Source organism: Seriola lalandi, unplaced genomic scaffold, assembly GCF_002814215.2.
Source record: "Seriola lalandi dorsalis isolate HSWRI2012SDOR001 ecotype SW California unplaced genomic scaffold, Sedor1 jcf7180002054682, whole genome shotgun sequence".
In the NCBI taxonomy this organism is placed as follows: domain Eukaryota; kingdom Metazoa; phylum Chordata; class Actinopteri; order Carangiformes; family Carangidae; genus Seriola; species Seriola lalandi.
This window is the reverse complement of record NW_019525235.1, coordinates 1,716,142-1,729,750: the sequence shown is the minus strand read 5'-3', so window position 1 is coordinate 1,729,750 and position 13,609 is coordinate 1,716,142. Positions and strand designations below refer to the sequence as shown.

At 44.7% G+C, this 13,609-nt stretch overlaps 1 protein-coding gene across 1 annotated transcript in view; it reads left to right on the top strand.

Annotated features, from left to right (window-relative positions):
* otud7a (OTU deubiquitinase 7A) overlaps positions 1–10,836 on the top strand; it is a 38,290-nt gene extending 27,454 nt beyond the window's left edge. Inside the window, exons 9-13 of the mRNA XM_023422373.2 lie at positions 197–324; positions 413–562; positions 6,235–6,349; positions 7,005–7,089; positions 7,441–10,836. Of these exons, the coding sequence (XP_023278141.1) occupies positions 197–324; positions 413–562; positions 6,235–6,349; positions 7,005–7,089; positions 7,441–9,015 (2,053 nt within the window). The 3' untranslated portion in view covers positions 9,016–10,836. The remainder of the gene's footprint in view (positions 1–196; positions 325–412; positions 563–6,234; positions 6,350–7,004; positions 7,090–7,440) is intronic.
* The last annotated feature ends 2,773 nt before the right edge of the window (positions 10,837–13,609 follow it).

Here is a 13,609-nt window from a genome sequence, read left to right as displayed (position 1 = left end):
TCGTGGTCTGTTGACGGTAGGCAGTAGGCAAAACGGATCTAAAGTGGATGAGATTAGATTACGCAGGCAAATGGTTATGATATACATGTACTATTTTGACTGCAGATGTTTTCAGTGAATACCAATTCAAGGAAATTGTATCCCATGATCCCACAGTGTTACATGTGTTTTTGTTTTTTTGTTTTTTCTTCTTCAGTGTGGATAATTCTGAGGATCCGGTCTATGAGAGTCTAGAGGAGTTCCATGTGTTTGTGCTGGCCCATGTGCTGCGCAGGCCAATTGTAGTGGTGGCTGACACGATGCTCAGAGACTCGGGAGGAGAAGGTACAGTGACTGCATCTTGTAACGCTCTATAACATAGTTGGTCAAGCGATGGACTGACACTAAATGTATTGTTCTGACTGAATTCCAGCGTTCGCTCCCATCCCGTTTGGAGGGCTCTATCTGCCCCTGGAGGTGCCTCCAAGTCGCTGTCACTGCTCGCCTCTGGTCCTGGCCTACGATCAAGCTCACTTTTCCGCACTGGTGTCCATGGAGCAGAGAGACCAGCAACGAGAGCAAGGTAAGCAACTGTACATCATCGCGACCTGACTCGCATACTAGCTAGCTACGAGCTACTAATATCGACAGCAGGTTGAAATCTAGGATATAAACCTTTGCTTGACCTCCTGCTTTTAAAAATCCAAAGTTTCGCCCTCTAATGTGCAATGGTTAAGCCGTCTTTGCTTTTACCTTAGTGCGTAGATTGCGAGAGTGAGGGCGAGTGGTCTTCCTGTCCTGCTGGAGGTGAATAATGTATGAGACAGCAGTCTAATTACCTGTGATCCATTATTAAAACGGGCCAGTTGGCAGCAGGGACCGGGGAGTGGCCGACATGGAGGGAAAGTGGACAGCAGGCTCGTTCTTGCTGAGCAGTGACCAAATAATTCAAGCCTGTGTGTTATTCTATGTCTCTGTTCTCTGAGGTCACTGTCAGTTGAATTTAGTTTAGTCAGAGTAGGTGTGTCTGTTTATGCCTTTGCCTCTTTCACAGGAATCTGTTATGCGGCGCTGTGCGCAGCATACTGACTGTGTTAAGTTGTGGCGAGAGAGTGTTGATTTTCCGTTGTGTTGAGTGACTCTTGTTTTTGTCTTGCTTTGCCCGTTTTGGTTTCCTGTGTTCCCAACTGCGGATGCATTGCTTATATTTCGAGGTCAGAGTAATCCTCACACGGAGGTTCTTTAATTGACAAATAGAGAGGATCTCCTTGACAACCAGTCTTAGTAGTCACGGCACTCTTCTGTATCTGACTCAGTGGGTGGAACTCGCTTGTCATTTGCGTGGGCAGCCAGCCAACTCCGTCTCTGTCTCTTTTTTCTCACCCGCAAATACAGATGCACTTACGCAAACTGTTTCTTTCTTAATCTCTCTGTGTTCTTCCTCCTTCTCTCTCTCTCTCTCTCTCTCTCTGTCTCTCTCTCTCTCCTTGTGCTTTTCTGAGTACAGAAGATCCTATTCCCGGCCTATATACACCAACCTAGTTATTAAGTCAGGGTATGACCACTGCAGACTAGCAGACAGACATGATTACTAACCTGCCATTCCTTCCATGAAATCGTTCCCTTTAGTACCAGCAGCACATCAAAGCCAGCCCATAACTATTCAGCACTCCTACTTTTCTTTGGGTGTTTTAGTCGTGGCAGAGGGGTGTTCTCTTTTTGTCCACTAGGTGGTGCCTATGTCCAAGGATCTCGCTGTAGCGCGATCACAACACCACTGCATGACTGTACTTTTTCATTCTGGTACACTGTGTCCTGAGATAGGGTCAGAGTGCGTTTTGTCTGCAGTCTGTCTCCATGTTGTTATGAAAACACTTGTATGCTTAGCCTGGTGCATGTGCTTGTCATGTGATGAATTATGATACACAGTAATGGTACAAATCTGTGCTGCTTTTGTTATGTTTTTGTTTATGTTCATGTATTTTAGAGGTATAATTGTGAGTTACTGTATGATATTTTTAGAAGTAGGTGATGTTCTTTCAATTTCAAGGCAAGTACAATGTTGCCTTTGCTGGTTCATTTCTCTGAACAGATGCCAGGGACGAGAAGAGGGTCAGACAGACAGTGAGACAGACAGACAGACAGACCTAATCTTCCACTGCCAATTAGGGCAGAGTAGCCCCGGCCGGCCCCTAAGGCCTCACCACAACACCACATATGGGCAGGGTCCTGGGCTGCTGGGGCCCCAACAAACCAACCCTCTCCCCTGACAGTCAGGCCACTGTGTGGACGTCTCAGGTGGAGGGCTGCTCTCAGTTTCCCCCAGCACAGCGAAGAGCATCCGAGGGGCCTTTGGCCCTGTGTGTGTTCAGGTGCCAGAGCCTGGGTTAGAATACTGGCTCTTTCTTCAGCCCTCTGTATGGAAGATTATGGCAGAGTCCCTCCCAGTAACCTGATTCTAAATCACACTGACACATCACGCTACTGCCCCTTTTATGGCCTGCTTGCATGGCTTCTGGGGCTGTATTGATGGTGAAAAAACAACAAGGGAGGGGAGACTGAAGTCAGAGGTTATTGCTAAGGATCAAAACTTTCTTTTATTTGTTTTTTTTTTCTTTTTTTATTAGTAATGTGGTTTTCCTGGGTAAGGCAGTCAGGTGAAGCCAGAGTCCTGTGCACATGGGTATGTTTTCTATCAGCCCACTTACTGCTCACCTGCTGCGTGATAATTACTGGCTGCTCAGTAGATGCTGCTGACCATGTCTTTTATCAGCTTGTTTGTGCTCCTGTGGTTAAACAACGTATGAGTGGAACTGGCCCTTCGGAAAACTCTGGAGCTATTTCAAGCCCTGGTCCCAAGACCAAAACACTTCCAGGTTTTCTTTGGCATCCCATCATCAACGCTCTGACACCCATGTGAATGAAGTAAATGGACGTCTTTTACACAAAGACCACCTACATATCAGCGCAGTGTAACCATGTAGCTTTGGCAAGGTTTCACCTCTCTATCTATTAAAGGCACCCAGTGCATTACTCACCATGCAGTCTGCATAATTAGATCAACATGGCAATCAGAATAAAAATTTTATTTGTTGTGGTTTTATGTGTTACTTCAAATGTGATACTCTTGTTATTATCACCATGGTTCCGCTGTTAAAATCTGTGGCAAAAAAAAAGCTCAGGCTTGTTTATATGCATGACTGCTGTTTACTCTGGTGAATTGGGCCCTTTAAATCTGCAGCTGTGCAGAGTGACCAAAGTCAGGAATTCAAATTTGTGCATTTTCCAGACAGTACAAATTGTTCTTGAATCGCAAAACAGAGGAAACATTGGCTCAGTGTTCCTGCTGTGAATTAAAGCTTGTAATGGGTGACTTTGTTCTCAGAAGGGAGTAAAAGAGGCGGGAGAGTTCACTCTCTTTCTGCTCTCATGATCCATGGCATCATATACTTGAGGTGCCCATTTTGCACAAACTAAATAAAAAAGGAAAAGTGAGGATATTTATGTCCAGTCACATCATGTGAATAAATGCTTAGAGAGGTTATGTACCTCATTTCCAACAGCTGTTTCCTCACAGGTTACACCCAAGTTTTTCCTCCCCCTTCTCTCTGAGCGTATCCCCCCTCGAATCAAAGATGTAAACTGAGCAAGGCGAGGCAGGCTGTGTTGCTGAGTACACAGCTCACATACCACAGAGGGCTATGATGTCATCCATGCATAAGCTATGGGAATCGGTCATTCAAGGACAACAAAACAAGGCTGCCAACAGGGATAGTAAATACATTACAGCACCCTTTAGTCCCCCAGAGCTCAATTGGCAGTGTTGAATCTCTGAATCTGGACCGTGCCCAAGTGGGAACAACAGCACACACAGCACTTTGGAATGGGGAGAAAGGAGGACAGCTGCATCGTGGGAGCCAGGACGGCACCTCACAGACCTCCGCTGCCTGCTGCATGACCCGAGTGGGAACTGAGTGGGAGCTGGTTCACTGTCTTCTGTCTGTCTGTGCTTGTGTGCGTGTGTGTGTGTTTGTGTTTATGACTGATTTTTTCTGGGCTGGAGTGTTCTATGAATGACCCTGATTTAAGAAAACCTCTTTTTTTCCCTCCCAGTGTTCAGTGCTTCCATGCCAATGCTCTTATTACTGTTTGACTCTGTGACTGCAGATATTAGTCATTCCTTTTTTCTTTTTTTTTTAGGTAGATTTTATAAAATGCATTGCAATGTGCAGGTATGACGCAAAGGCAAGCTTGCCATTTTGGGACAGATTTCTGGACAGGCCTAGTTTGTCAGCACTGCTGTTAGTAATGCAGTATATTTACACCACTGATGGAAATTGTTTGCTTTGCTGCTGATGGTGTCAGATACAAATAAGTAATTATGTTAACAGCGTTAAGTGTGCTAGCGTGGGTGTGGCTGCACTCATTCTGTTTCAGGAACTAAAAACAACATCACTATGCACCAGCAGCACCGGTATTTTGACACTCGGCCTGCTTCATCATGTACTTAAGTGAGCGGGGCCACTCAAAAAGAGGGACAGAGTCAGGATTTGACCCGCAGTTTCATCAGGGACACAGGCAGTTGCTGCTGGTGTCACTGTCTCTATGAAGCCTGCAGAGCCGAGCAGCCTATTGGCAGTGGAAGAATTGATGAGGCAGGGAGGAGACTTGTATCTTCCATCTGGGACTGACAGTGAAGGCTGGAATGTCCTCGGCCTGAACAGCCTGCCTCTCTCTGCTGTCATGTGGACAACAGCCCCCACACTAGGTAGCCTGAGGAGAGCTGTCATGTGGGCCAGTGGGGTCTAGCTAGTCCTCCTTTGCACTCGTTTTGAAAGGCAGCCATGCACTCACACACACACACAAACACGTACGCTGTTAACACACCGTTAGCATGCCTCCCACGAGAGGAAACCCGGGTGGGTGTCTGTTTTATGTTCAGTGTCCAGTGATTAGTGTTGAAAATCTCTTCCTGCTTGTAAGTAGCTGATCATATCAGCGGAGGATGAATGAAATTATTTCAGCAGTCCTGCTCTTATCCTGTACTGCTGCGTGATTGCACTCTATTACTAAACCAAATCGTCATATACAGCCCTGATCAGCTGTAGAACCACTCGGTTCAATATAAATCTAAGTAGAGGCCTCATCATGCCAAGTTTAGACTAACATTTCCTCTATTGATAGCTAAGCAACAGTTCCAGCTCAGTGCAGCCTGGGTCTGGGAACCCGGTGACATCGTCATACGGGCCAAGAAACCATTTTTAAACACATCCCCAGGATAGCCAAACTTATTTGGAAGAGGAAGATCAACATTAGAATTATGACCCAAGCAGTCATTACCAGGAAGACTGACTTCCTGGTTAAACGTTGACGCAACATAATTGCAATAGTTGTGCATTCACAGATTCCCTGTGCATCAAGGGATCATCATTGACATTTTAAGTGTGCTCAGTTTGGATTCACCTCCAAGTAAAGTGGTTTAGATCTTTGGTATGTATGTATACCTCAATCAAAGAGTCAGATAAGACGTCTTCCCATCACCTTCATATAGCTCTTAGACTGAGTTTGTTAACAAACTGACGTATCGTCTAAATGCTTGTGTTTGTTGTAGCAACGTTGCTGTGTTCCAGGTCTCTGTAATTACTCTGATAACTGCAGTGTTGTTGTTGCTGATAGAAAAGGTGGCCAAGAAAATAATAATTTTCATCTGCATAGCGTGCCCAGTCGTCAAGTAATAGTAAATGTTCAAATTTCCCCCCTTTTTTTTTTTCTGAGCACTTTAAGGACACCTCATGCATGTTGGTTCAAAAGTTGGGACTGAAAGCTCATTCTTGACCTTGGGAACAGTGAACTTCACAAACAGCTTTTGATTCAGAACAGCTACGACCCAAGTTGTAACACTAGACCAGACAGGCCAGGACAGTAGCTCAGAGAGCCAGGGATCAGTCTGTGTTATAGAAGGCGCAACCGCTGAACCCTCTCTGTCTGGATGAGTCAGTATGAGTGACACTCACTGGTCACAGTCACTTCTCTGCCTTAAAAATGGATGGCAGATAGAATCCACCCTGTAGTATACTTTACTCCACGCTGACAGGCATCTGGGATAATTAACGTGGCATTATCCTAGTGTGCCATTACAGCGTCGCTTTAACTCTGACACCACGGCGGTCTTGAGGGAGAATGGGTGGCGTGCAGCGTAGTCTCCGGTGGTGAAACCAGACCAAACTAACCTTTTGATAATCTCATCTCTTCCAGCTGTTATCCCTCTGACTGACTCGGAGCACAAGCTGCTGGCGCTCCATTTTGCCGTGGACCCTGGCAGGGACTGGGAGTGGGGGAGGGACGACAATGATAATACCAAGCTTGCCAAGTAAGTCCTGTATAGTGTATCACAGAGTGTTGATGCTTATCAACAAAGCAGACACAGGCACTGACTACGAAAGCAGCCCCGGGAAAGGGTGAAAGAGTGAAAACTGCAGTCCAAGGCAGGTTCTGTTATTCTACACACAAGGCTATATGTGGGGGATTTAGCTTTGATTATGGGTTGCAGGTTCAGGTTACTTCAAAGAGAGAGCAGAGAGAGAACAAATTGTGAGCCACGTCAGTCATCCATAGGGTTTCCCAGGAATGGCCTCACTAAAGCAGCAACAGCCTCTCTGAGTTTAGCAAAGAGTTTATGTAAGGGTTTCTGTTTCACATTCCTGCCAGTCAGGGGGTTAGCTTATCCTCCAACAAGCTGCAGTGTGAACAATGCAGATATACAGAGAAAAGATGCTCAAACCACTTCCTAATACCACCTCTTCATATAACCCTTAATGCACTGCAGGCACAGTTTATGTAGGGGTTCTACTTCATGCAAAGGGTGAATAGCAGCGGGTTTCATTCTTTTTCGTCTCCCCAAGTTTTTGAATTCAGAAACTTCAGAAACTGTTTATGCCATGAAGTTCTGGTAAAATCGTTTGTCAAATGTGAGCTGTGTTGTACCAACTGCTTGTTTTTAATCATGCATACCTGCTCTGCCACAGTCTCATCTTGTCTCTGGAGGCCAAACTCAACCTGCTGCACAACTACATGAATGTAACATGGATCCGAATTCCATCTGAAACAAGGGTAACTTTTTCTTGCATGTGTGTCTTGTTCTTCATGGTTAATTCACCTCTGGAGAGACTCCTACATTCCAGATGTTCTTGAAACCACAGAGTCCAATCAATCAGTTTTATTTGCTGTCAGAATGCAATCTTCTCAAGAATTTATGTGTGTGTCCTGAATATGAATATTCAAAATACAGTCAGCGGAGTTATCGTGTGTGTGTGTGTGTGTGTGTGTGTGGATTTGCCTGGGATACACCAGAAATTAATTTAGAATAATCCCTTAAATCAAAATTCTCCCCTGAGACATCACTGCTTCCACTCTGGTCTGTGTTTTCTTCATCGCCGTGTGTGTTTGTGTGTTTCTGTGCAGGCTCCCCTGGCTCAGCCAGAGTCTCCCACAGCCTCTGCAGGTGAGGACGTCCAGTCTCTAGCTGAGTCCATGGACTCTGACCGCGAGTCTGTCGGCAGCAACTCTAACGTCAACACGGGCAAGCCCAGCAAGGAGAAGGACAAAGACAAGCAGCGCAAGGACAAAGACAAGAGCCGGGCTGATTCTGTAGCCAACAAACTGGGTAGCTTCAGCAAAACCTTGGGAATCAAGCTGAAGAAGAACATGGGAGGTCTGGGTGGCCTTGTGCACGGCAAAATGAACAAATCTAACTCTGGCTCAGGTCGTAATGGGGAGAACGGAGGGGAAAAGGCAAAGAAGAAGGAGTCAAAGACAACCAAGGGAAGCAAGGAGGAGTCGGGTCAGTCAGCCAGCTCCACCTCCTCAGAGAAGGCCACTAGTCCTTCTCCGACAGACAGAGACAGACCCTCTAGCTCCTCCCCCACCGAGAGACAGGACAGTACAGGGAGAGGCACGGGGGACAAGACCATGGAAAACTGGAAATACAGCACCGATGTCAAGCTCAGCCTCAACATCCTGCGGGCGGCCATGCAGGGGGAGCGCAAGTTCATTTTTGCGGGCCTCTTGCTCACCAGCCATCGACACCAGTTCCACGAGGAGATGATCAGCTACTATCTGACCAACGCCCAGGAGCGATTCAGCCAGGAGCAGGAGCAGAAGAGGAAGGAGACCGAGAAGAAGCCCCCTGCCACTAATGAGGTGGCCGTGAAGAAGCCTGAGCATGAGAGTGTCTTCCAGAGGGAGAGATCAGACAGCTCGCCTCCGGAGAGCTGCTCTCCCGTCCTGCCCCACCACACCCACACCTACAACCACAACCACAACTCACAGCCCCCGCTGGGTCTTAAGATGCAGGGCAGGAACAGTCCCACTCCTGCAGCCCCCCTTGTCTCTGTCCCAGTGCCCCCCCTCACACCGCCAACAGTCCCCCACCATGTCTCCCACCCAGCCCCAGCGCCTGCGCCTTACTCCTCCCCCAGTATTGGTACTAAGAGACCTGGGCCTGTTCCTGTGTCTGCCCACTACAGCCATACACCGCCCATCCAGAGGCACAGCGTGATTCACATACAAGATGTCAACATGCAATCCTCCATCTTCCAAGATGACCCCTATAAGCCTGTGGTGGGCACCCTAAAGACATGTGCCACCTACCCTCAGCAGAACCGCACACTCTCATCCCAGAGTTACAGCCCTGCTCGCCTGTCGGGGGTCCGCACCGTTAACACCATAGAGACGCTGTCCTACAATATGCCTGGCGAACACAAATCCCACACCTACACCAATGGATTTGATGCGGGAGACATTCAGGACTGCCTGGAGTTTGCTGATGAGGACAACTCGTCTCACACCTGGCTCAACCAAGACAAAACCAAAGGGCGGAGCTCTGGAAGCCCTTTGTACTGCTTTCAGCAGCGCCGCTGCAAGAGGGAGAACTGCTCTTTCTACGGTAGGCCAGAGACAGACAACTACTGCTCCTACTGCTACAGAGAGGAGCTGAAACGCAGGGAGAGGGAGAGCAAAGTGCAGAGGCCTGCATAGCCATCACCGCCACTTCAGCCACTTGTCAGCTAGGCCGCGGGAGACTTGAGGGAACGACACCATCTGCACTCTGCATTTAGAATAACATGATGGCAAACATTTTCCTATTTTGTTGAAGAATGCTCTTGTATTCCTGTCACCCTCCCCTTGTTAGTAAAGATGATTACTTTATGATGGGGGAAGCAGAACTTGAAACAGTGAGCAGCTTTGGCCAGATATTGTGCTACTTTGTTTTTATTTCTGTCTCATTGAATTTAGTCTTTTACTTGTTTTAGAGTAAAAGTCATCTCTGTGATGTAACTTCCTTTGTGTGAGGGAAAGGTCTTTATTTTTCAAAAGTTCAAAAGATTTGCATCTTACATGGAGGGAACATTTTAGCTCTTTTAATCAGTTTGAATGCAATACCTCTGCTTGGTTCTTCAAAATCTCTGTGGAAAATTTGTAGTTGTTTTGCAATCAAAAGAAATTCAACGGGAGATCAATATTAGACTTTAAAGCAATAAATTGGTGATTTTCGCTACACCCTCTCCCAATTTTGTCTATGCACCAATAATATAGTTACTGTAGGTTAACTGTGTCTTGTAAATTGTAAAGGATTGTCACGGTGTGCTTTTGTAAACAATTTGAACTACAGGAATTAAAATGTGTAAGCATTATAGATTGTAATGTCTGACTAGGATGAAATGTAAAACTATCTCATTTGTTAAGTGTACCTTTGTTCTTACCACGATACAAGGGTTTGCTGTGTCAGAATTGGACTCGAAATATTGTGTAAGATATCATTTCACATTTTTGCCCATAGTCAACCTCCTGAAGACCACAAGCACTGCCAAACTGGCTTCTTTAAAAAAAAAAAAAAAAACTAGAAAAAAAGAATTTGATTCAAATTTTCAAAATGTTTTTCGTGCCAAACACTGAACAATGTGCATAGGACAAAATAGCATCTCAAATATGCAGTGTTTATGGTGTGTTTCTCTGAGTCGCCTGTTAACTACTCTATTCGGTAAATATGTTAGGAGAGAAGAATTGGGGGGTAATGAGAGCAGGCCGATGCGTATTTGTCCAAAGTGTGATTTACGTGTCTTTCCCCCCCCTACACACACATACACACACACACACACACACACACACTACACGATGTGCAATCATGCTACTAGCACTATGTGGTGACCTGCAGTATAGATGTGTCACCGATCCAGTGTGAGATTGTCTGTTCTTCTTCCATATCTAGAGGCCGTTAAAAGAAGCACCTGCTGCTAAGAGCACCTCAAGCCTTTGTGATCATCAGTGCTTTAATCAATCAGTGGGTTTGTCAAAAACCCCAGGCCTCCAAGTGCTTTCTGCTCATTCGACATGACTACTGTAAAGACGCAGTGTTTGTGTTGCTGTTTGTTCTGGTGATGCTTGGATAATGTACCATGCTGTCCTTAACTAAGTGTGTCCTGGCCAAGGATGTCCACTGCTCCCTCAGTTCGCTTCTGTCTGTCTCTCTCTCTCTCTCTCCTGTACACACTGCAGTGTTGCTCCTCTTTGTTTCTATGTGACCAGTTCATGGACTCTCACCATGTTAGAACTGTAAGATATGATTTTGTATTCCTTTAAGAGTTTTACACTACTTTAAATTATTAATTTGCACATTAGGTACAGATGTAAATATGGAAAAAAATAGTTTATTGTTACAAACATGGTGTGTCTGCGTCTTTTTTGTTTTGTTTATCTTTAGGCTGAGGAATGTTTTTACTGTGTTCTGGGAGTTTTCAGGTATTTCATAAGAATCCAGGGAGCTCTTCAAGCACTACAATACACTTGTTTTGCCATCTATTTGCTTTAATCTTCTTTCCTTTTTTTAGCAGGGCCTAAAAGCAGATGATAATGGGTGACATTACTGTATTAGTGTACCAGAACTAATCAAGACTGAATATGATTGTGAGATTTTACACAACACACAATGAAGTCATCTGAACTGTTTTTCTGGCAGTTGAAATCAGTGCTTGGAGTTACCCAACATCCTTGAACATGTTCTCCAGTACATTAGTATTGCATTTCAATAATGCTGGGGGACTTAGATTAAAGAGGCACTCCAATGATTTTACACATAAAGGTCACTTTACCCATAATAGAGAGCACTACTCAGCCTGTGAAAATAGTCATATAATGTCTTATGTATCTCTAGAGGAGCAGTCTGTGAAAGTAACCCCTAGTGATCATCAGTGTTGTCTTGAACTAGACTTGAGACTTCAAGTATTTGACAGAAAATCTGTTTTGAAACAAATCAATGTTAGAAAGATGAGTTATTTAACAAGCAGGGAAGGTCTAATAAAAAAGATGCTGTTAGGTTGAATTATAGGAACTAAAAGTCAGGATGTCTCAGATAGCAACGATTTTTTAATGTCTTTAGCAACCTTTAGATACTCAATCACCAGAGTACGTCATTTTAAAATATTGATCAAAATTGCTGCTGCAGAGGCAAAAATTCCCTTTAATATTTTTAGTCACTTAATATGGGTCAAGCTCCCAAAAGGTTGGGTCCTACAATTCCCATAATACAGCTCTAAAGCATCTTTCATTACACACCTGCTTCCATAAAAAATTTAAATTTCTGAAAGCTGCAAACAAGATAACATCACTATGACATCACCAGGATTATCAGACTAGACAAAGCTCCTACAGAGCCTCAAAAGACGTATGACACTCCCCTTGATGGATAAACTGATGTTCATGTGTAGAATAAGTGCAGTGCTCCTTTAAGAGGCTATCTGAGTTTCTAGAATAGGACACACACTGATTTATAACATTCAGCATTAATGGAAAAAGGTAATTAATCTTGGGTCGGCTTATTGAATGAGACGGAACTGAATGAGGGGAAAATTCCCACCAAAATTGGTCTGAGGTTACAGAGTTGAGATTCTTAGGAGTGAACTGCCAAGTAGGGCAGCATTCCAGACGGAGAGCTGTAACTCTGCCTTATTCCTCCAGAGGTGGTCGCTCACTGGCAAGAGGATCGACGCCAAGCAGCGAAACAGGCCTTTGGAAAGCAGCAGAAAATGCAAGTGCATTCATGTGAAGTGTCCTCTGCATCCCTATGACAGTTAGTTAGTTTTCTAGTGAGGGCTTGTCACACTATAGAGACAAAAGGTATCAAAGTTTGCATAAACATGATTCAGAGCATATTCAAGGAGAGGTTTAGTCGTGTATTGGTCACCATACAGAAGATATATGTAAGGATTAATTTACTTAAAGCTTAATTTAATCTTCTAATGCAGAGAAAAGAGAACAGCTCAGTAAGAAGGGTTTCATCCTAGTGCATTAAAAGCTGTTTCCAAAGGCTTCCAATCAGGTTATCATCAGGTCTTTAGGTCACCTTTGTCAGCCGGAAAGATTTCAAAAACAATTAGATGGATTACCATGACATTTTTTTTACAGATATTCATGGTCCCCAGAGGATGGATCCTAATGACGCTATGATCTTTTGACTTTTCATCAGGTCAAAGTTATATCAAATACTTATATCAACTTATGTCAAACTTATATCAAATAACGGTTTATGTACAAATACCTGCAAGCAAAACTATGACATTCCCTTCAGCCATGTGTTAGCATGCTAAGATAGTGAACAGGTTAAAAGTTTTTAGCTGCTCCACGTAACCATGTTAGCATGCTAGTGTTATCACTGAGCTCAAAGTCACACTGTACCAAAGTCCAGCCTCACAGAGCTGCTAGCCTGGCTGATTAAACCATAAAGAAACCACAGTTTTTAAAAAGTGAGGAGAGACACAAAGGCCTGTAACAGGAAACAGAAGTGTAAACACACTAATATATCAGCTTGTGAGAACTCTCAAATACACTCGTGCTACAAAAAGATACGTATGTTTCCGTTTTGTTTTGTTTTGGGGTTTTTTTGTCTTTTTCAATAAACAACCTACAAGTATGAGCTGAGGTAAAACTAGTCTCTGCTTTTTCAAGTGTACAGAATAGCAGCAGGCTGAGTCGGTGGAGTGAGAGTGAGGGGAGGGTCTGCTCTGTGGGCAGAAGCCTGTTATGTGTGGGATGGGTTGCATACTTCTGACTGAGTGTATATAGTCCCGTGACTGGGCTGCTAGAGACGACAATGAGGGTTAGACTCACTTCTCCAACTGTTGCCCCGTGCTCCAGGTCACGGTTGTGGACTGCGGCTGCTAATAATATGGAGTGACTTGTTAAGTTTTGAGGATGAATTACATCTCCACGTGATGTCTAATGTTAGTCACAGAGGGCCCCTTTCTTCACAGCACTGTATCCCCAGCTCTTGTTTCCTGCGTCTTCCATAACAAGTAGTGAATGAGACAGAGTGCATTGTCTACTTTCTTGGATCCTCTTTTCTCAGAATATCCTTTGAATTTGCATGAGGGACCTCCCTTTGCTTTTTGAGGCAACAAAGAGCTCTATCAGGCATACAGCAGTCGTTTGGCAGCCCTCTCATCCTCTCCAACAGTACAGCACAGCCTCCATGTTGTCAAATTCACTCAACTCATTTCTAACACGCACACGCACACTGAAATCACCAGGATGCAGTGATTGTTAACTGCCGTTTTATTTCCCTTTCAGATGCATGTGT